This window comes from Aulonocara sp. 'chitande type north' Nkhata Bay, linkage group LG18, assembly GCF_057382095.1.
Source record: "Aulonocara sp. 'chitande type north' Nkhata Bay isolate Kocher_YH1m ecotype deep benthic linkage group LG18, A_spYH_male_GT1.1, whole genome shotgun sequence".
NCBI lineage: Eukaryota > Metazoa > Chordata > Actinopteri > Cichliformes > Cichlidae > Aulonocara > Aulonocara sp. 'chitande type north' Nkhata Bay.
Genome location: NC_141361.1, coordinates 24,954,570 through 24,977,600, shown reverse-complemented (window position 1 = coordinate 24,977,600; position 23,031 = coordinate 24,954,570). Strand labels below are relative to the sequence as shown.

General features: G+C 42.6%; 2 protein-coding genes across 3 annotated transcripts; one reads left to right on the top strand and one right to left on the bottom strand.

The window, feature by feature from the left end:
- The first annotated feature begins 3,035 nt into the window (after window positions 1-3,035).
- On the top strand, window positions 3,036-11,572 carry nr2f6a (nuclear receptor subfamily 2, group F, member 6a). 2 transcript variants are annotated; one of them, XM_086270679.1, is made up of 6 exons: window positions 3,036-3,941; window positions 4,258-5,039; window positions 6,334-6,428; window positions 7,762-8,090; window positions 8,263-8,509; window positions 9,149-11,572. In XM_086270679.1, the coding sequence occupies exons 2-6, from the start codon at window positions 4,771-4,773 to the stop codon at window positions 9,421-9,423; spliced, it is 1,215 nt and encodes a 404-aa protein (XP_086126805.1). In that variant the 5' UTR covers window positions 3,036-3,941; window positions 4,258-4,770; the 3' UTR covers window positions 9,424-11,572. The 2 variants fall into 2 exon arrangements, with proteins under 2 accessions (XP_086126805.1, XP_086126804.1); XM_086270678.1 differs by having other exon boundaries at window positions 7,759-8,090.
- ocln1 (occludin1) lies at window positions 11,305-21,933 on the bottom strand. The gene is made up of 9 exons (XM_086270676.1): window positions 21,677-21,933; window positions 20,204-20,780; window positions 19,385-19,588; window positions 18,998-19,159; window positions 14,920-15,074; window positions 14,431-14,688; window positions 13,599-13,770; window positions 13,416-13,457; window positions 11,305-12,070 (listed from the first exon to the last, which is right to left on the bottom strand). The coding sequence occupies exons 2-9, from the start codon at window positions 20,750-20,752 to the stop codon at window positions 11,969-11,971; spliced, it is 1,644 nt and encodes a 547-aa protein (XP_086126802.1). The 5' UTR covers window positions 20,753-20,780; window positions 21,677-21,933; the 3' UTR covers window positions 11,305-11,968.
- Window positions 21,934-23,031: the final 1,098 nt, after the last annotated feature.

Here is a 23,031-nt window from a genome sequence, read left to right as displayed (position 1 = left end):
ACACCAATCAAAAGTGTAATACAAGTAACAGGTATACAGAGGTCCCTCGTTTATGTTCTAAAAATAACCTGCGATAGGTGAAATCTGCGAAGTAGCCAACTTTATTTTTTACAATTATTATAGATGTTTTAAGGCTGTAAAACCCCTCACTACACACTTTGTACACTTTTCTCAGACAGGCATGAACATTTTCACACTTTTCTCTCTTGTTTAAACACCCTCAAAGTTCAAATCTTAGTAGAAAAATATTTCCAGTATCATAGAATAAAACCAAAGATCAAACCTTGTTTTCAGGTCCAGAAGATGGGAATAGAGCAGCTGCCACAGAATTCAACATTAATGAATCAATGGTACGGGAGCAGAGGAAGCAAGAAGAATGAGTTGAGTAAAGTTGGACTTATCTGACTGTTTTGTTTCGCTTACGGTAACTTCTACCTTCCTTTAGCATGTCCAGAAGTCCAATCTTTTCGGCGATGGTTAGCATCCTCCTCTGCCTTTTGGGTGCTACTGTAGGTGCCTTTGAAGGTGCAAAACATTTACAAACATAAAGTACAGCACTTCAGAGTTACACTGCTAGCGATCGAAGATTTATGTAAATTTGACAAGCTGGAGACATGGCATGTAGGAGATTGATTGACAATGGTCTACAGCCGATCAGGACGTGCTGTAAACAAAAACAAAACAAAAAGCATGCAAAAATAAAATACGCAAAACAGCGAGGCCGCGAAAAGTGAACCGCATCATAGCAACGGACCACTGTACACAGAAGCAGTGCTCAAAAGGTTGAACAAATAAAACAATATTCTATTTCATTTATTTATGTTCAATATGTTAACATGCCAATTTGGGAGCATTTTGCACTTTGAGTAGCGTGACCCTGTTGACCTAAAGAGAATCTCCAAAATGTTTAAACTGCTATTAGATAGTCAGACTTCACTATTTTATGTGTATGCACGTTTGTGTCTGTTGTTCTGGCTGCTTGACAGATATTTTTCACAGTCTTGCATTTCTGGATTTCTCGCTGGGAGCGATCACATCCTGCAAGTCCAAAGGTCACACCTCTGCTGCCCCCAGTAGCAGCATTAAATCGGACAGACACGCTGGCGTTGAAGTGACGAGAATGTAAAATATTCTCATTGTTTTCTGCAAAAAGTGATCTTAAATGTCACACCTGTTGTGTGCGAAATGCTATTCGGGTTCTGTAAATGACAATTTTATTATTGACATTTTTAAAACTGAGAGTTTAGGAAGATGCCATTGACATGTTTTGAAGACAGAACATGTCAGTGGCAGCAATCTGGTGCGCTAATGCTGAACCTGCATGGATAATGGCATACAAGAAGGGCAGTTGGGTGCTGTTAAAGCTCCGCCGGTTGAGGAGGCGACACAAATGCCAAAGGCTACTGCCGGAGCCTCAGTTTGCGTGCAGGTCAGACCACTTCCTGTGTGTCAGATCCCCCTCTCACTCTCTCCCTGTTTCCTGCCTGTTCCCTGTACTAACCTCTCAAAATAAAGGCCAAAAAAAGGGAAAAAAACTAAAAAGTTCAGAATCCAGGGGTTTGAATCCACAAGAGCTCTAAAATATTACTGACAGCATTATTTATAATGCGATAAAGCTACACAAAACACTCAGAAAAAAATGGTTTTAACATTCTTTTGATTGCGTAAATCAACCTGTAATACATCCTCTGACCTGCAATGCCAAATTGAAAATCTTCTGACATCTAACGACAGGGCAATTAATGGGAACTCTTTAAATTTACTGTTTTTCAGATACAAAAAGTATTGATTATCGGCCCTGCTGGGTATCTCATCTCCCTCCACACACACTCCTTTTATAAGCAGCCTTTTATTTGACAAGCCTAATCTTTCTCAACACAAGAAGTGACAATAAGCAGGCACAGAGGCCTAATTAAAGGGACTTTCATTCAAATTAACACACACTCTCTCCCACACAAACCTCTGATGACCCATTAGCTGCACAATGGTTAGGACAATGCTTCTCTATCACACACACACACACACACAAATACACACAGTGTTCTGCAGGGGGAGAGCGGTAAAGCTGGATTTAGATTTAGGAATGCAATAAAAGTGCAGATGGGGGTGGGGCTAACCAGCTGCTTGTCAGTAGGGTGGGGTTGGGGGGGAGATACCTTCACAATCTCTAGATAAGACAAGTTGCATATAATGGGATCTCTCAGGGCACTTTCATCTATCCATATCTTCGACTGCGACCCCCATGAAGCTGCGCAGTTTACAAGCAGATTCATCACTTATCTCTTGAAGCTCTTATCCGAGGTTGTCGTCCCTCCTCTCCAACCCTTTTATCGGAATCTGACCCCGGGCTTTTAGCGTGGCAAGGGGCGTGAAAGTCAGCTTGACCTCTCGGGGTAACCTCCGACACAAAACACCGTGTGCAGCAACAAAGCGCTGAAAACAGAGGACCTCTGAGAAATGAGCAGTGACCATTAAATGGTAACCTCTATTTTCTAGCACAATAAAAGTGTTCTCGGGAGAACTGCTCGCATGTACGCGGGATCAAAGAGCACCGGTCACGGCGCAGTGCGGTTTTGCGCTGGGAACTAAAGTTCACCTCGATGCTACCTCGCTTGGCTTCTTAAAAAATAAAGTTTACTGTGACATGAAAGCATGAATCTGAGGGTGCTCTTAAAGACAAAGGCGAAGCAGGAGATTGGCTTGCATGTGTTTGTTGTGGGGCTTCTGGGTAATCTGGTTTTGTCGGGATGGTTTTTGAGGCCTCGGGGTCATGCTCTCTGCATCTCTGAAGACAGACATCCTCCACATTCTTCCTGTGTGTGTGTTTGTGTGCGCACGCTGCCCTACACAGCCCACTCTCTTTGCTCTTTGACTCCAATGGCCATATAAGGCAGCCAGCACCATGGTAACCACAGGGCTTGAATAGCAGTGTCAAATCCCTGGGAGCGCACACACACACACACAGCCCCCTCCCCCTCTGCATACACTCCTGCTCCCCTCCCTCCTTCTCTCTCTCTCTCCGGCTTTGCTTGATCTCTCTTTCTCAAACACACACACAGACACACACACACAGACACACACACAGACACTTACAAATACGTTGGAGGAAAACAGACAACAGGAAAGAGGGTCGAGGAGAGAGAGAGACAGAAGGTGGGGGGAAAAAAGCAAATGCTGAGAATTTCAGTCTGTGTGTCGAGCTCAGCCATTTCCTTGAATCATAATCTGATTTGTGGACTGTGAAGCCGGAGAGGGAGAGACAGAGGGGTGAGAGGAGCACCCATCTCTGCAACCCCCTCCTTCTGATCGCCTGAGCCATAGGGAAAAGCTTCTCACACACACACAGAGGCGAAAAGCAGCACACAGGGGCTAGGCCGCAAGTCATTAGTTCTTGGTGGACAAGCACTGACAAAAGGCTGGAGGGAGGCTGCACAGGCGCCTGGAGAGCGACCGCAGGAACTATGGAGGGCTGAGCACACGGACACCCTCTTGTACGCTCTCTTGTTTTTCTGGGTTTTCTCTGTGGAAGCAGGAAGCACAGAGGCTTGTGTCACAACTGAAGCTACAACAAGCTACAACAAGCAAGGAAGAGAGATCACTTCCTTGTGCCGGGGATCTGCTGGTGTGTATTTTGGAAGTGAGTGCAGGCAGTCCACGTCGCCAGGTCTGCTGCCACCGCTGCTGCTTTTGCAGCTGCCCCCAACATCGCTCTGAGGACCGCCGTGACCACCTGAAAATGTTGCAGCTGCTGCGTGGACATTAACTTGGTTTGCTCAGTGTGGAATGTCTCCATCACGGGTCACAATGCTACTGCTGCTGCTGAGAGGATTACAGCAGGGAGAGAAGAGTTGCCTGCCTTCTCAGGAAGATCTCTAGAGCGACGAGAGGATTTCTTTTTCAGCGAGGGGAGCCACAGACACCACATTACTGTTTGCTCTAAGGTAAGCTTGACATTTTCTCTCAAAGGACTCTACATACACAGAATAGCTGCTACTAGCAAGGGCAAATTCAGTGTTAGGGGTACTTTAAGAGGGGCGGTGAAATGGTCTCCAGGCATGTGCTGAGGCGAGCTATGCTGAGGTCCTTTTTCAGCCATTACTGTTGCTACAGAGACAGGGCTGTACGTGTGTGAGAGGACAAGAGCATGCAGAGCAGCGCGAGACGGGATTCTGCACCTCGTGTCGTTTGCTTGCAAATGATTTTGTGTTTTGCTCTAATTTTGGAGGGTGTGCGCTTAATGTGTGTTTCCTGTGTAAGGTTCCTCGGCTGAGACTATTTTCCTGGGCAGTGCTCGTTGCCCTTAACCATCTCAGGAACTGGTCTGAAGAAGAGGACGAAAACACCAGGCAAGGGCTACGAGCTGGATAAAGACAGAGCACGGGAGACACAAGACACTGAAATCTACATGCATGCAAAACTTAAAGTTGCCACACTGAGACTGTTTCCAGGTCATAGTGGAGTGGGAGGAGACTGATCGCTCTTGTTTTTATTTCGTTCTCCTGCCAAACACACTTCCACTCAAAGGCTTAAAGCCCCCTCCTTTTTTTAACCCCCTCTCATTGACATCTGCCATCAACCCCAAGGATTGTTTTTCTTTCTGTTCTTTTGTATAATAACCCAGAGACTTCATAAACAACTGAGAGAGGGAGAGGTGGGGGAAAACACACGCACACACAGTCTGGACTTTTTGATATTTATGTTACCTTGACAGCAACCAGAAATCTTGGCTGCCTGTCCCATTTTCCTCTGCGGTGGTTCGGTAACCAAGCGATGGCCATGGTGAGTGGGGGCTGGGGAGATCCCAATGGGGGCACTAACGGGCTGGGGGACAAGGGCTACCTGAGGGGGGAGGAGGAAGACGGTTCTCCCCAGGCGGGAGGCAGCGACATGGAAGCCGGAGAAGATGACAAGGCCTGCGTGGTGGACTGCGTGGTGTGCGGGGATAAATCCAGCGGGAAACACTACGGAGTGTTCACCTGCGAGGGCTGCAAGAGCTTCTTCAAGAGGAGCGTCAGGCGCAACCTCAGCTACACCTGCAGGTGAGGCATTGTGGGTAATTGTTATTTTTTGATTTATTGATGGGCTGAGCTCGCACAGCGTTGAGAAACCCGCTTAATACAGGATCTGGAAGGTGAAAGAGGAAATGAGATTAGTTATCGTTAAAAATACGCCCATGTGGTTTTTTTTTCTTTAAAAAAAAAATTGTAGCCTAAATGAAATATTGAAAAAATAGTTGTTATTGACAAATATAAACTTCCTAAATGTAAGGACTCGCTGCATTTCTTTGTCTTGTTGTACTGGGTGTACTACTTTAAGTGCCACAAAACAAACTGCTTTCATGTGGGAAGAACATTTTCTCTATTATCTGTTTTTTTTCTGACTAAATTATTCCCCAAAAATAACAGAAACGTTACTAATCAAATCAGCTATTATTTGTAGCTAATATTTATTATATGTGTTCACTAGATCGCCATTACAATTTTGAAACTAGTGATTATTTTCATTTCTTTAAATCGATCTAAAAAACTCTCCGTGCTCTTCAGCTTGCATGCTTTGCCATGCCAAGCTATTCTCACTTCAGATTATTTCTGTTCACTTCTGATCAAAAAACTGTCTGAATCCATTAATTAATTACAATTATTTATTTATTTATTTATTTGCTGTTCATTTGACTTATTTAGCCCATGATAACATTTTAGCCAATTTTACTTGAATAATAATGAAAGCGTCTGTTGTGCACAGCACACAGCTACATACAGTTAAGCTACATGACTGAACCATGTAGCCATCAGCTCTCTGGGCGCCATCCTGTTGTGCGCAGCCTCGTGGAAAATCTAGTTTCATAATGCAATATTAATGTTGAGTAGCTCTGTTAAAAGGAAGTGCTGGCATCAGGCTGTTGACACTAATCTGCAAACAGCTTTTATGCTCATCAGATTTTTTGTTTGTTCTTTTTGAGAGGAAGATAATGGCTGCACATCAGAGCAGAGCAGCTTTTCCACTCGCTGTATGGGGTTTGTTCTTATATTTGTCATCATGTTTGGCCGCTTTTGATCACACGTCACACAAACTGACGCCCGCAGTAGAGCTGACCGTTATTAACTGTATTACAGGACAGTGTGGTCGATGTATTTTAATACATGTAAATACAGTGTGTAAGAGGTGTGATGTGAGGCAAATGTTTATTAACTTTACACATCTGTAATGCTGCTCTGCTGCATGTGCTGCAGAATTGTTTGCGATGACATGAGGCCAACTTCATTTTTCCAGACAATCAAATATTTAATGACTTATTATTCATTAATTGACTTTTTTTGGCGGGTTTATTCTCAGATCAAATAGAGAGTGTCAGATCGACCAGCACCACAGGAACCAGTGCCAGTACTGTCGCCTGAAGAAGTGCTTCCGTGTTGGCATGCGCAAAGAAGGTAACTATCCTGTTCCCCAAATTATTTTACCATCCATTCACTTTATAAGAATAAGAAACACTGTGGCAAATGCTGTGATTGTAATTGCACAATAGTGGAAATAGTTCAGCTGAATGAATAAAAGAGGCTACTTTCAGCTGCTCTTGTATTTACAATGGGTCGCCACAGTGGGTAGCTCTGCTTATTTGATTTATATGTTGGATACCCTTCCCTACGTAAACCCCAAAGAACCGGGGATCTTCTGCTTGTTAGGCAAATGTGTAAACCACTACACTATAAAAAAGGGGGAATAAGTGACATTCAGCACTAAGCATCAGAGTCTTCTCGTTATTTCCGTCAGATACTTTTTTAAAATAAAGAATAAAAACCCATTAAAGTATAGTAGTAATTATCTGCTAGTGTGATCTTGCCTTTTCTGTGCTCTGTAGTGCAGAGAATGCCACACATGGTTCTCTAGGTCCTATCATGGCTTAGCAAGCCATGCGTGTCAGCTCAATGCCATGTACTAAGTGGCTTAATCTAGTGCCTGCGTAACAGTGAGTGAGAGGGATACAGGGCTAAGACACCTGCGTCCCAGAGGCTTAAACCTCTGGTTGAAGCTACAGAAATCCTCTGACTTGTTGGCTCAATCAAGAAGAATCCAATATGGGAACTTCACCCTAAGTGGAGGATCAGGCGAGGCCATCAGTAAATGTCCCTCTGACAGATACACAACAACAAACAAATAAATAAATAGTTGTATACAAACACATTTGTTAGGCTTTTTAAAACTGACATCAACATTTAGGAGATTCTAAGCACAGACATCCTCCCTCAGTGTCCCTTCAGTTGGTTTATTCCTTGCAATCACAGATCACAAAGTACGCTAACTACACACATTATGAGTCCCTATAGAAAACGAGAGAGATTCCCTTTGCTCCACTACCTTGACTGAGAGGTCAGAGGTCAGAGTCAGCTAGTGAGCCGCATTCCTACTGTATGTGTGAATTGGGCATATTGATCAAGGACGCTTGAAAAGGGCAGATGCTCATACCGGGAATTAATATCCCCAAATGGAGAGATCTCTACTGGTTTCTGCCCTGCTTTGAGCTGAGCTTGATTGTGCATGCTTTCAATGCTAGAGAATAGCTTCCTAATTGAGTCAGGCCTGGTAATCAGAAATGCACTGCTGGCTGAATTCAGTTTTAACTTTTCTTCTCTTTGGTCTTCTCAACCAAATCCCCTCCATCACCTCCCCTTGTCTTTTGCAATTTTCTATTCTGCCCTTTTCTTCTCCAAACCCTTTCCTTTCCTCTCCTCTCCTCCCCTTTGTCCCCCAACCAAAATACAGCAGTTCAACGCGGTCGCATCCCACCTCAGCCGAGCCTCAGCCCCTCCATCACACCCATAGGTGGCGCCAGTGGCCTTGGAGGCGGCGAGTTCTATAACAACAACAATGGAGGTAGTGGTGGTGGTCAGCCAGTGTCTGAACTTATTTCCCAGCTCCTGAGAGCCGAGCCTTACCCCAACAGTCGCTACGGACACCAGTACAACCAGCAGGCCGGTCCTGATAACGCTATGGGAATAGATAATATCTGTGAACTGGCTGCGCGGTTACTCTTCAGCACAGTGGAGTGGGCGAGGAACATCCCTTATTTCCCTGAGCTGCCTGTGTCCGACCAGGTTAGAGGATTATTTCTAATTAAACGCCACATATACAGTTTTGACTTTGAAAGACTCTTCCCTCTTTATCAGATTATATTGCAGGAACTGTAAAAGATAAGCAGAATGAACTGAGTAGACATTAAAGTATTGAGGGGGGGTGTCACTGATTGAGACACTACTAAATCCTCAGGTGGCCCTGCTGAGACTGAGCTGGAGCGAGCTGTTCATCCTCAGCGCGGCGCAGTCTGCCCTGCCGCTCCACATGGCGCCCCTGTTGGCTGCAGCTGGTTTCCACTCCTCGCCCATGTCTGCGGAGCGCGTGGTGTCCTTCATGGATCAGGTGAGGGTGTTCCAGGACCAGGTGGACAAGCTGACCAGGCTACAGGTGGACTCTGCTGAGTACAGCTGTCTCAAGGCCATCGCGCTGTTCTCGCCAGGTGATTAGTGATTCGAGTGGCTAGTAAGAGCAGAAAACGTCTTGCTTGTTGACTTCACCTGCTGTCATTTAGCACAGCTAGATCAACAAAAGAATGGTACAAATCCTCACAGTTAGATGGTGCCTGGCAAACATCCAACAGCTTTATCTTGTAAAAAAGACCCTTCTTCTTCTTTCATGGAGAAAAAACACAAAGAACTGCTGGAAGACTAACAAGCCACTTAGTCCAAGGCATTCATCGAACAATTTACCTCCTATGGCACCATCTCCTGGCTTGTCATTGAAAATGCAGTAATGTTTTAAGTGCTTTGTAATTAGCAGCACCATTGATCAGCATGAGCCCTGAGCTTTTCCTGACTTAAGTCTTACATAAGTGTCTGCCTTAAAGACATAGTTTATAGCGACTGTCACCTCTAAAAGCGATCATTATTTAAAGTAAAACTTTTTTTAAGTGAGGCTTATAAATCATTTTTTGGCCTGAGAGCATCCATAGATGAAGCACTCTGGTTTCACGTGTTTCCCTCTGGGAGGTTTTATTACATTATTTGCTGGGATTTCATCCTTCCTCTAGGCTCATCACGACTCTTTATGTAACCTGCCCACACTATTAAGTAACTGCCTCCTCCCTCCTCCCTCTTAGATGCCTGTGGTCTAACAGACCCAGTACACGTGGAGTCTCTGCAGGAGAAGGCTCAGGTGGCTCTGACAGAGTACGAGAGGATGCAGTACCCGAGTCAGCCTCAGCGCTTCGGCCGCCTCCTCCTGCGCCTGCCCGCCCTGCGTGCCGTTCCTGCCAGCCTCATCTCCCAGCTCTTTTTCATGCGCCTGATAGGAAAGACACCCATTGAGACGCTGATCCGGGACATGCAGCTCTCCGGAAACTCAATCAGCTGGCCGTATGTCCCAGGACAGTAGCTCCCTGACAGACGAGGTCTCCGTCTGGTAATAGTGACGACAAGGACCCACAGGAAACCTCCTGACTCATCACTATCCATCTGTGTGGTTATCAAACTGCAGCGCCAGCTGGCCATCATATGCACTGTACTGTAACCGCTCAATTCCCCCTCATGAACGAGCCCTCAGACTCCACATGGGCCTCCAGAAGAAGAGAGTAGAAGAATAGCATAGCCAGTGCCAAGCTGGAGCTGTCTTGTTGCCAGTGCTGTCGTTCTGGTGCCAGGTCCCAGGCCGGAGACCAGCTCCTCACGCTGGGCTCCGATATGGCCACCACAGCCAGTCATGTCACCACCCACATGTCATAGTGACTAAAGACTCTGCAGTTTCATGTAGAGGGCAGCAGCACCCCACTAGAAATACATTTAGAGAACAAAACTGTCCTGCCAACAAACATCGGAGGAGCAGTGTTTCCCACACCAGGCTCATTTTCCATGGCTCGCCATTTGTGATACAATGACCTTTTTAACCAAATAACTGACAACAGGATGATGAAGTATCACTATTATGGATCGATCTGTGCGCCTCACTGTTGAAGGGAAACTCTTACCTCAACAACGAGGAAGACACTAAGGAGCTCCTGAAAAGGAGCAGAAAGGAGATAAAACCAAGGAAAATTCACCAAAGTCTATCATATCATCCTACGAGATGGTCCTCACACCCAGAAAACGAGATGAACCGACTTGTGACTGCCTGACCATCGAGTAAACAGCGCATTTAAATTCATCCACAGGGCTCACTGGTGGTGTAGTTGAAGAAGATTTAAAAAAAAAGGCATAGTAAGATGAGAGCGGACTAATACCTCACTAGACATCAGAATGCTTTAGTCTGATATTTCCTAAACACAAACCTCTGTAAATTTTGTTCACCAGAAACCGCCTTCTTTTTGACAACTGCCTTGTTTTTCAGTACAAATTTGAGACACCTGTGTAACACGAGTCTTAGATCCCCCAAATTGATTTTCAGTCGTTTTGACTCGCTGAATGTTCAGCGTTATTTTGATCAAACATCATTGTTATTATATATACATATATATAAATATATATTTGTTTTCTTTTTTCACATATGCACTGAGAAACGGCAGGCTGACGTCTAAATCCTACTTGAGTTTAGCTGTTTGAAACGATTCTAAAACAACAAGAATTAGCTTGACAAAAACAGCTCTAAGAGTAAATAATCGACACTACCAGTTAAATTCCAGTTTACGCTTCTGGAGATCACGATCTCCCGAAAACTGTATTGAAATATGTACATATATATATTGAGCCCGGCTTTTGTCTTTTCTGCATGTTCAACTGTTATTTTGGATCTCTGCTAAGTTGATACTGTTTTATTTTATGTAATTAAAGTTTCATTTAAACATTAAAGTATTTGCCTTCAATGGTAGCTCCTAAATGTTTCTTTTTTTTTTCCTACCTGTATTTACATGAAAATACCTCTGTCATCTGTTGAGATGTCAAGAAAGAAGCTGAATGCCATTACAACTAATACGACGTAGAGCTGTTCATGCTCTCATCTCTTAGCATCTTGAGTGTGTCTCTGCTGTTTGTGAATGATGTTGTAATTGATGAGGATCTGGTGAAAAGACTGCGCTTGCAGGATATTCAATGCCAAAAGATTATACGGTCTGTCGGGTTAGAAGAAGATGGGATTCCCCGGTCCACATGAATTTACCTCACATGGGTATTTCAAGAGGCGGGTTTACAAAATCAGGACTATTTTAGGTATTTTTAAGGAAATGATGAAAAACGCACTCCAAACTCAGCACGATTCAGCAGTTAGCAATTTAAGAAACCAGAGAGGAAGGGTGCAACTCCTGCTTCTTGATTTGCTGCTGGGCCATTTTGGAAGTTCTTTGCATATTCTTCCCTCAGTCTACAATTCACACAACCACGCCGTAGAGGCAGGGGAACAATATTGTTAATGTTTTCTTATCTTTGTGTTACTGAGTTCTTAAGATTTAAAATTTCATGTGTATGGCAACGCTATTAAAAGAATCAAACGATGACGATGTGTCTTTTGTTATGTTTTTTTTTTTACTTCTTGAATAATGTGTTGTAATTTCATCTGTATGAAAAATGCCAAATAAACACTGCAACATGTACTGCAAGTTTGCTGTTGAAAGTAGTTTTGTATGACAAAAACAGGAGTTTCACTTGCTTCTTTATTTACATTACGCTCGTCTTCCAGCGTATTCTTACATAGTTTGTCATATATTTAAATTAAATTACAACTGAAATTGAAATCTCATGCTTAAATATGACAGACATCGTGACAGACGTATGACAGCGCCGTGTTCCTATGCAGTTTAAAACCACACACAGAGTTGCTGTATGCTTACAGCTTCATGAACATTGATGTCAAAAACAGAAATGAGGTTCACTGGCTGTAGGACCAGTATTAGTGACACTAGCTGGGAAGTTCTGTGCAGCCAGTGAAGGAAAAGTCAGTAAATGCTGGATGAATTCTTGTCAGCACACCTTTCTGGACAGATGAATAATGTACACTAGCAGAAACCTTGGTCGTAGATTTTCACCAGACGTTTGATGTGGAAAAGTTTTTGCCGAAGTTCCTTACTCTGCTTCTTCTTTGCTTGATACTCAGGCGTCTAGAAAAAACAAAATTTAAACAAGTGTATATTTAACAAACTCAATATTGTCAATTGTAGTAGTGTTACAGTGCAGGAATGAGATAGCTAGTTTATCTTATAATCTGGACTGTAAAAAAGCTAACTGCATTTGTCTAATATATGAAAACATGTCATAGCTCCCCTTAAAGAGATTAAAAAGTATATAGATGGCCACATTCTGCTTTCAGGTCCTTCTCTGGGTTCCACCCTCCCCTACTGCTAGTTCCTGATGTTCCTGCTTTTCATGTCACTGGTGCTGGTATGAGTCCTGCAGCCACTGCATGCTCTCCAGGGACTATAGAAGTTGACTAAAGTTGCCTTTCCTTAGCTTAGCTAGTTTTTATTTTTACTTTTTTGTAGGTTTCTTATGTGCCTAGCTGGTTTTTGCTTGTTAAACCCGACTGATTTATTGTGACCACAGGGAGCTTGTAGGGGAGAGTTGCCATATTCTTCTCATATTCCCCTTTTTCTCTTGTTTATCTTTGGTTGCTAGGGAGTCGAGCAGTAGGTCTGCTTTTCTGTTGAGTAGCTTCATCAGTCAATGGGTTTTATTTCATTTTGGTTGCTGTGTTGGTTTTGTCTCTTCCTAAAATGAACTTCTGCTTCCTTTTATTCACAACCTGACAATAAATCTTTTCAAACTGACCCAAACAGCCTCCTCATGTTTCCCCATCTAGTATTATGTAATTCCCCTTACATCTAGGCCTATTTGGGGATGTAACATGGTCCCCCCAAAGCCCCCAAATTGGGCTGTTAAATCAGAGAACGATGAAATGGCATGTGGGAAGATTTCAGACAAGCAAAGATGGTGAAAAAGTCTTGCCAATTTTGTTTTTATTGATTTCCCTGGTGACTCTAATCCTGCATTTTTTCTGTTTGCGTGACCACTGAAAAAAATTTAGAAAATACCCCTCAGCTCCCTTACTGCAAGACATCAGAAAAGTTTATGGGCTTAATCACCAGCTTCAAGCCCTACTGATTATAAAACAAAGGTCATTTTAAAGAAATGGTCCTCAGCAGAGTTAGAAAGAAGGAGCAACAACTTATGATAAACAAGTCATTAGCCGACTAGCATGCAGTGTCCCACTTTTTCACCAGCTGCGTTGATTTCAAAACGCTAAGATGACGTTGGAAGAAATGTTCGGTTTGACGCTTCACAACTGATCTTTAATTTAACCAATGAGTGATGACGCAGCAGGCATATCCATCTTTTATATTCGATCTATGATTTTAGGTTAGTGTATGTTTAATTTACTCAGTTTCTCTCTAAAGTGAAGAAACTGCAAACTTTACATTATGACATCACAGATCTTCTTATACTCACACTTTTAAGGCATTTCAGTTGGTTATACTCATCTGCCACACCCTAAAAAAAGAAAAAAGAAAGGTTTTGCTGACTTTATGCTGGGAAATGTCAAATACTTAAATACAAAAGCCACAACCATGACTGGCTGATATATTCTCCTGGCTTTTCCACTCTGTGCACCTTATTCCTGTTTTTCTCTACCTGGTACTTCATGGAGTCTTCTTCCAGTGCGTCCAACTCTCGGCTCAGCTTGTGCATCTTGTCGCTGATGTCATCCAGCTCGCTGCAGAGGATCTTATAGCGCGACAGATCTGAGTCAAAATCCTTCTTGTATCTTCTGCGCTGCTCATCTGAAGTTATCTCTGGGTACAGCCTGGAACAGCGTTAATACCAAGACATGAAATCATTGTTACATTAAAACTGTTATTGGGGCAATGGCAGATACAAAGGGGAGCTTTTCATTAGTATCTCCACCAGTATTAAATTAGCTGAACTCCCTTAGAGGCAACTGTGATCCTGACCACTTCTTTCTGATATTGCTGTATTTTACTCTAAAATATTATAAATACTGTGTCATTTCTTTATTAAAGATGTGACTGATTAGATAATTGTTCCTCCTCAGGGTATGATCTTTACTTAATCGTGGGTATAACCAAAGGGGATTTTTAAAAACTGATACCAGTGCTAATTTTTCTTGCTTAGTCGACATCTGCAGTGATATTCAGCATTTTTTTTATTTAATTCTATTCCTTCATAAAAAAAAATTAAGAGACTGTTAAAAGGAAGGAAATGCATCTAAACCAGCACGTAGACTCTTCATTTAGATGTAATGCATATTTTTAACATTATATGAGTAAAAACACATTTTTCTTGTTAAATAAAGAGACGTGTAGTTTTTATGATTTCAGGTTCAAGACTATATTTTGTATTTATTATTTAAACTACTCTGAACACCACTGAAGCTTCTTTTGCTTTGAGTAAATACTTTCTCACACACTGAACTCTCTGAGGTTGCAGCAACCTCAGGACATACCTGTAGAGGTAATCTGTGTGGTCCCGGTCCAGCCCATTGCCGGTGTCTCCTGTGGTGTAACCAGTTTCATACTGCGACTCGATCATCACCTGAGCAGCAGGCATTGGCTCTCTGTCCTTTTTCCGTTCCTTCTTCACGTAATAAGGTGGAGACCTGATGCTGTCACTCTCATCTGAAGAGCTGCTGGGACAAACTTTGGCCCTGCAGTTTTGGTACAAAGGCTCAGCACCATGTGTCTTGCTCTTGTTTGCAGAGAAACTGTGGAAAATCAAGACTTAACTGAAGATCAGGAACAGGGAAACATAACTTATGTGTTTGACACTGTGACGAAAATGTGTCTCTTTTTGCTTTTTGTACTTCATACTTGTTTGGATTTGAAGCCAAACGTGTGTGTGTGTGTGTGTTTTTGTAATGTGACCTATTATTTGAACACAGGCCACACTGGAGAATCTGTGCGTCACAGACTCATTTGCTGCAAACATCACCCACCTGTTGGTTTTGTAATTTCCCTCACTGTGGATGCTGACTGCTCCATTGCCGTAGGAGACCGCGCTGTTCTCCGCCCTCAGGTCTGGCGCTGCTCTCTCTGACACAACAACAGTCGGTGCCTGCTGGGTGCTGCGCACTTCTCCAACATGATTCACCTAAGACAACATCCGGACCGTCAAATCATAATCTCCTTATTTACTTCCAGGACCTCTGGTTTGAATAACCTGAAGTCTTTATCTTGGTGTTTTCTGAGATAACGCCATATTTAACACGATGATATAAATAATATAATCCTCCAGAGTTGTGAGATGTATTTTTTTAAGCCGGAAAGAAATCCTTCGACTGACTCTGTCGCCTAAGTGGAGAAGTGCAGAACTGGAGGGTTCTCCAAACTGCTCAGAAACACTTGGCTGAAAGTCGGCGTGTCCCTGCCAGACGCGTTCACATGTAGCCAGACTGATACAAGGGCAGACACAAACGCTAGCCTTGGCCTCAGCATGACTGTGTGACAGCTCTCATATCCATTCAGCCATTAAAGAGAGAGAAGCACTCCTCCAGGTTTTCAGGATGAGCTCCCCCTCACCTAAAATAATCTCTTCATTTCTTTCAGCAGCTAACAGAGGCGATTCATTCGAAGGACACACGCGCACAATACAATTTCCCGGTTCCATCTGATGTGAGATGCATTCCACCAGAGCGTTAACAGTGTGAGAGCGTGTGAACATCAATATCATCAGCAGCGCGCTGAAAAGGCTGAGACTGCGGCGAAGAGTCGCATGTGTTTATCAGACAGATATTTTAACACCTACAGTGTAACAGATGCTGCAACCACTGTCAAAAGAAAACATCCTTATAGGGTACGGAGAATATCAGACACTGGAACTGCATTACGCCTCATTTGATCCACTGTCATATGCATCATTAATGAAGGCTTGTCTGACCTATTTCTGTAACAGGGTGCAGTCACACAGGATAAAGGTCTAGCGAGCTGATGTTTGAAAAATGCAGTCAGTGAAATAGATCTTATGAATGTCAGGGTTGCAAGTCAATCCCCCATGTGAGGGTGTGGGGGTGTGTGGGTGGGGAGCACCTAGAGGAAAGCTACAAGGAATTTGATCCACTGCGGCAGACAGGTGCACATTCAGCTGTTATTGTTAAATCCAGACATCGGGATTATTATTAGTAATGGTTCTGATTACTACCTAAATCTGCAGATATTTCTAATTAAATGATTGTGCTGTCTATAAAGGGCTGCCAACTATTAGAATTTAGAAATTTACCCAGGAAAGCTGTTTTTAATGATTGCTTTGACTCACTATTATGGTAATTTGTAAGCCATAGAATCTGCGACATTATGTAAACGCTCATCACAATAAAATCTCTCTGTAACCTTGAGATATTTTTCCTTTGGAGGAGGTCTTGTCATCTGTTCGACTCTGGGGTAACTCCTGATGCTGATAAAAAAAAGCCCCATTAATTACGTTTTTTTTAAATTCAACATAAGCAACGCACAGTTTTCAGATATCATAACGCATTTTCTTTTAATCTACTTTTCCTATATTCCCTCAATTATCTCCCTTTTCCAGTCATGTAGCACAAAACCGGGGGAAATTACGTCTTAGCCAGGAGTCTAATCTGCAGCAGTGTGTAGCAGCCCCTTCACAGACTGAATCATTTAGTGCCACCACACTCTGTAGGGATTCACACAGCAACACAGAGGCAACTCAACCCTTTTTATTCATTATACATGCCACATACATTATATATGCCTCCCTGCAAGGCAAGCATCTTCAGTGCGAAACAAGAGTGCCCCAGAATAGGGCCTGCCTCTTGATGAAGCAACTTGGTACATGCTTTGCGCTGATAGGAAGAATGTAGGCCAAGACTTCACTGAACTTACTGAATACGTTGCTTCCCTTGCCCTAATGAGTCACGGTGGGCCTGATACGTTCATGTCACATGGCTACTTTAATGGATTAATTGCTGCTAAACATCGCATCAGGCTACTGCGAAATAAAAAGAGCACATAGCATCAAAGCAGCAGGAATAGCTGGTAAATGCTGGACCGCTGATGCTCTCTGAGAAAAGCTCTCAAACCAATTTTTCTTTTCCTCTCATTGACACATGCGTCAATAAAACCACAAAAGAACTAATTCTTTAAATTCCTCAAACCCCACATCCTTGCTGAGGTCATAATCTGAGATGAAGCATACCTGCATCTCTGAGAAATGCAAAGAAGGCAGATTGGACAGTATGTGCAGTATGTTCCCATTAATAAACGTGCTGTGGAGGATGTTTATTAGTGACATGACAATGAGCCAAATTGCACCTCAACGTTCTGTGAGCTTTGTAGCAGACCAAGTGGCAAAGTGATGGAGTTGTGCATCAGATGGCATGGTCATTCCAACAGCCTGACCTAAACCCATCATGGTTGGGATGCAGAGGGAGGAAATCAGTCAAGAAATGCTTATCGCAGCTGGCAGCTCCTGCAAGACTGCTGGAAACAATTTTTATGATAACTTAAGGAAGTCGCTTGTCAGAATGAACAGCGCTCAAACCTGTTATCAAAGCAAAGGAGGTTATTTGAGGAATGCTTTGTTCACATTTTTTGCTCCGCACATTCAGTAAAGGTCAGAAGTTTACATGCTCTCATCACGGGCTTGAACGTTATGGTAATTTGGGGCTATTTTTTTGAACTGTCCTTTTTGCATGGTGAAATAATTATACAGCATTCATCTTTAATGGCTCTAAAAAGAAACAACAAGAAGTGGGTGCACGAGTTTGAATTTATTTTGGATTTTCTCTAATTCCCATACAGGCTGATGGGCAACTTGCTGAGGGACATTTAATCAAATGTTTGTGAGAGTGAGTGTCAATTAAAAGCCCCAAATTACCACGACTGTAAACTGTAATTGTGTTATTTAAATTTTTTGATGTCTTCAGGACTGTTCTACTATACTGTCATGTATGAAAATAATGAAAAACCATTAAATGTGTACAAATTGGTACTATAGTTCAAGCACATGTTTTTTCTGTGGGTAAAATCTTGACCGATGGAACAAAGTGGTGCTGCATGTTAGTCAAGAGCTTCTATTTCTGTCTGTCTCTTTTATCTGTCTCAGCTTTAAGTAGATTTTTTGGTTTCTAAGTCATAATTTATGTAATGTAAATTTAAACAAAAATAAATGTGACAGAAACACCATAGAAATAATGTTTGTAATCTGCATCATATTCACAGCAAAGCACATATCTTATCCCATTGATAAAATCTAAGAAGTCAACCTGCTGTTCAGGGTCATTTCTTTAGATGGATATTGTACTGGTTTCTGTGGGTTTTGGCTGATTATGTGGAGAATAATATCAATTAAAAAATTACTGAACGAGGTGCCGACACCTTTGCTACGTGAGGTTCATTTATTGCCGTCTTTGTTGCTGTATGGTGTAATATATTATGTCATATGTTGTAAATCTGTGAGGTTTGGAACAAAACAACTTAATTTTATTTAGGGACAACTAGTTAAAAAAATATGTTTACCACAAATTCTTCTGGTTCTAAATGAATCGGTCTGAGACTGTGTGCAAAGTGAAACTTAAAACCTGGCTCTTAACCATAAAGTGAGTTACTTTATGAGCTTCCTGATCAGTTTCATGTCACTAAAAGCTAAAACCTGGACCTTGTAATGCTGTCTGACTGTCATTGTTAAATGGTTTCTATGTGCCTGTTATCACTAGTCTGGTTAATCATCAGTCAGAGTGAAACCTGGGAGTGTCAAGGATAAACACCAGTATTCTTTGATTCAACATCGACAGGTATTGTGACTTTGTGACACTCATTTTTCACTGTCAATGCATGAAAACCTCAACAGATTGTTTATATAAATGCTGGGAATTCATTGGTGCTGGTATCTGAAAAAAAGCAATTGTGACTGTTTAGGAAGTGATGTCACTGTAAAAAATGAAGTTATACAAAAATAAGTCAACATCTTTTTGTTAATTCACTTTTTTTTTATCCTCAGCTGATAAACATCAGTTCCCCATTTATATGCTGTTTCAAAAATTATAATGAGACTTTACTCACCCAGTCCTGTATATCCTGCCCCTCCGATGGCCTGGCCACGGCCTCATCCCAATGGATGTTAGCTTTTCCATGGCGCCAAATCTTGCTGCGGGTTTTGTAGGCGAAGTAAGCAGAAAACGATAAAGCCACCACCACCAGAAGACCCAACACAAACGCCACTGCCTGAGGAAAGAGTGAACTTTGGATGGATGGATGGATGGATGGATGGATGGATGGATGGATGGATGGATGGATGGATGGATGGATGGATGGATGGATGGATGGATGGATAGATAGATAGATAGATAGATAGATAGATAGATAGATAGATAGATAGATAGATAGATAGATAGATAGATAGATAGATAGATAGATAGATAGATAGATAGATAGATACTTCCTGCTAACCTCCTCGGGGTCCATGTAGCAGTAGTGTTGCAGGTATTGATTGAACAGAGGAAACCCCCCAGGAAAACCGGCCCCCACGCTGCCACTGAGGCTAGGGCTGCCCTGGATGTTCTGACACATCATGAGCATGGGGTTGTACAGCATGCTCTGCGAGCTCTGAGACATCGGGTTCACACCAATAACAAAGATGATGTCAATGATGCCCTAGACGACAAACCGAAAGCAAATTTAATCATAATAAATAAGTGATTTGCCAATGCCACAGATTAAAAACACAGAAGTCTCATGTAGTTTCTACTTACACTAAAAAGTTGGCTCAAACGTTTAATTTAGCATCATTTCTGAACACAAAAGGCTGCAATTCAGTTTCAGGTCAAAACTGACTGATCAGAAGAGGATCCCACTGATCAGCCCACAGAGAACATAGAACCACTATACTGTGTTCCTCCTCTGAGTGGGGTCCTTCTGCATGGAGTCAGCATGTTATCCTGTATCTGTGCGGGTTCTCTTTGGCTACTCTGGCTTCTTCCTACTATTCAAAGATATGCAGCATGTTAGGTTAGCTGGTGATTTTAATCTAGCCGAAGGTGTGCAAGTCAATTAAATGGTTGTCTGTTTCTCATATGCTGTCCCTGCGATAGACTGGTGACCTGTCCAGGGTGTATCCTGTTAGGACAACTGCTTTTGAAAAGCAGAAGAAGAATGAATGGATGGATGGATGAATGGATGGGTGATGAGTGCTGATCGAAGGGATTTGATGAAAATGAACAACTGAATATATTTGTGACTTGCTTTGTTTGTTGGGTGAGACAGACTCACCTGAAGGACAGCTAAGATGATATCACAGATGAACACAGTGAGGTAAAACCTGCATGTCCGTATGCTCCGTGACCGTGAGAAACTCGCCACCAAGAACCCCAGTGACACCAGGAAGTTGATGGCACCCATGGAAATCATCGCTGCCTTGGCAGACTGAGGCGTCATGTAGGAGCCGCCATAGCCGTAGCTACCTCCATAATATCCTGACCCCAACCCTCCAACACTTCCAGCATCAACAACACCATATCCCCCATACCCAAATCTGTTCATGTCCCACACCAAAGTTGACGCTACTAAGGCGAAGATGAGGAAACACATGAGCACCGTGGCTCCTTGGAAGGTCTTGACAAAACCAGGAGGTGAGAACCAGCGGTAGAAGTGTTGAGGCTTCCCCTCCATGTAGTAAGACTCTGGTGGGACATCGTAGGTATAGGGGGCATTCTGGCTTCGAGGGGATTGGACACTCCTTGGGGGATACAAGCTGTGGGAGGTAGTGCTGTAGGGTGGGCTGTACACAGGGGGGCTATCATAGTACCGAGGCTCATACATGGTTTACTGGATAATGCTCCAATTTCACCTGGAAGAGGGGTGAAAATGAGACAGAATTAATGCAAGGGTAAATGACTTGAGCCTATATAGATATCAGCACTATAACATAATGCATTTAATAGGAGATTTTATTACGCTAAGTATTTTAATTCAATTTTTTATAGTGTAAATTCTTCAGTGGGATGTTTTGATGAGCAAAATGACTTTCAAAATCTAAAAGATGAATTCACTTCCAACGCATTTTCCCTGTCCCTTTAAGCCCTAATTAAGTGTAGCTACGTTTTAGTTTTAAGCACCTTTTTCAGCTCACCAGCATGCAGCACTCTCACCTCAGCCCGTCCCTGAACCCTTTCTAGTGTAGCTGACCCACACTTCATCACTCCAATGAGCTCAAACCCAGCACGCTTCAATTATTCAGACACACAGCAGATAAGAGGTGAGCAGCCATGCGTGGTGTTTTCAGCAGTGGAGAGCCACAGACATAGCCCCTGTTCTGCATGTTACCTGTGAGCACCTGCTGATTGTCAGCACCACTTAGGGAGGGGTGAAGATACAACTTAAACCCCCCAAATTTAACTTTTTCTGTTTGATTTAAACCCGTGAAATAACGAACTCGTGTACTCCTCTGTTACTGCAACTGTGTGCTAATTGTACATAACTGAACATCTCTACATTAAAAGAGGCTCATTCCACTTCAGCCCAGAAAAAAACACTTCTGTCCACTGTCATAACGTGTTTAAAATATGAGCATTTTACTTGGTCGTAAAATATTTTAAACTCATTTGTTAATGCTCGGAGGTTTTCTTTTAATCAATCAGCATCATCAGCGAGGTTAGACGGTCAATAATAATTAAGAAAATTCTCTTTAAATGTAAAAAAACTTCAGAGAGGAATCAACAAGGACATATGAGTTACGCAACTTACCCAAGCGCCGTGAAAAACTCATAAACTTTACACCGATCCAGGTTCAGCTGCTTAAACCGCGTCGTTCATGACTCCTGGCCACCACCACACCGTCCGCTTTATATCCCATCAACGATCGTTAACTTCGCCTTTATTTTACTGGATGGATAGTTTCTCCTAACAAAACAATGAAAGTTTCGAAAGCTTCACCCACACTCTCCGGAGCTACCGAGCGTCTCAGCAGGGGCACCGTTCACCCGCTAACGACCTGCTTCACCCACGTGCTCGTGAGATTTTATACCCAGGCTCCTGCTACATTCAAATTGCAGTTTACAACCTCCAACCTAAGTATAACCTACTGATATTCAGCCCAGTCCACGCATTAGACCGAAACCTTTTTGACAAATCTTTTGATAAATTCTAATATAATTGTAAAAGTACAATTCATGTGATCTATGATTCATACTTTATACAATGCAGAGTGATACTTAACTACAAAATCATAACAATAAGTGCATAACTGCTTTTCCCAGACAGGCTGGTCTAAGTATTTCAGACCTTCAAAACCTTGAAGGTGATTGGTTACAGCAGCAGAAGACCACACCGGGTGCCATTGCTGTCAGCTAAAAACAGGAAACTGATGCTACAATTCACACAAGCTCACCAATACTGGACAAAAGAAGACTGGAAAAATACTGCCTGGTTTGATGAGTCTTGATTTACTACCTTACTGCCTACCTGAGTATTGTTGCTGACCATCTCCATCCGTTTATGACCACAGTGTACCCATCTTCTGATGGCTGCTTCCAGCAGCATAACACAAAACTCAAATCATCTCAAACCGATTTCTTGAACATAGCATTAAGTTGGCTATACTCAAATGGCCTCTACAGTCACCAGATCTAGATCCAGCAGAGCAGCTTTGGGATGTGTAGAGTAACATCACAGATGTGCAGCTTCCAAATCTGCAGCAAATATGTGATGGTGATGTCAATATGGACCAAAATGTCAGAGGAATGTTTCAAGCACCTTGTTGAATCTATGCTAATTAACTATTAAGGCAGGCCTTAAGTCCAAAGTAGTTGAGTCTGGTACAACTAATAACTTGTGTAACTAATAACATGGCCAGTGACTATAAATCTGTTCTAATGGGTGTATATGACAAGAGAAAGGATCAACAGGTGGTTTTATTTGTTGTTTGGTTTGTTGTTCTTGTTGTTGTTGTTGTCTTAATAGAAATACCACAGCGGCGGATTTCATAGATAATATCTCTACATTGTGTATTCTATGAGTGCCTGTGGCAGAGTCTACTGAGAACAAGAATAATATTTCTGAGCCGAGTTACTTTACAATACAATTTGGAGAAATTATGCTGC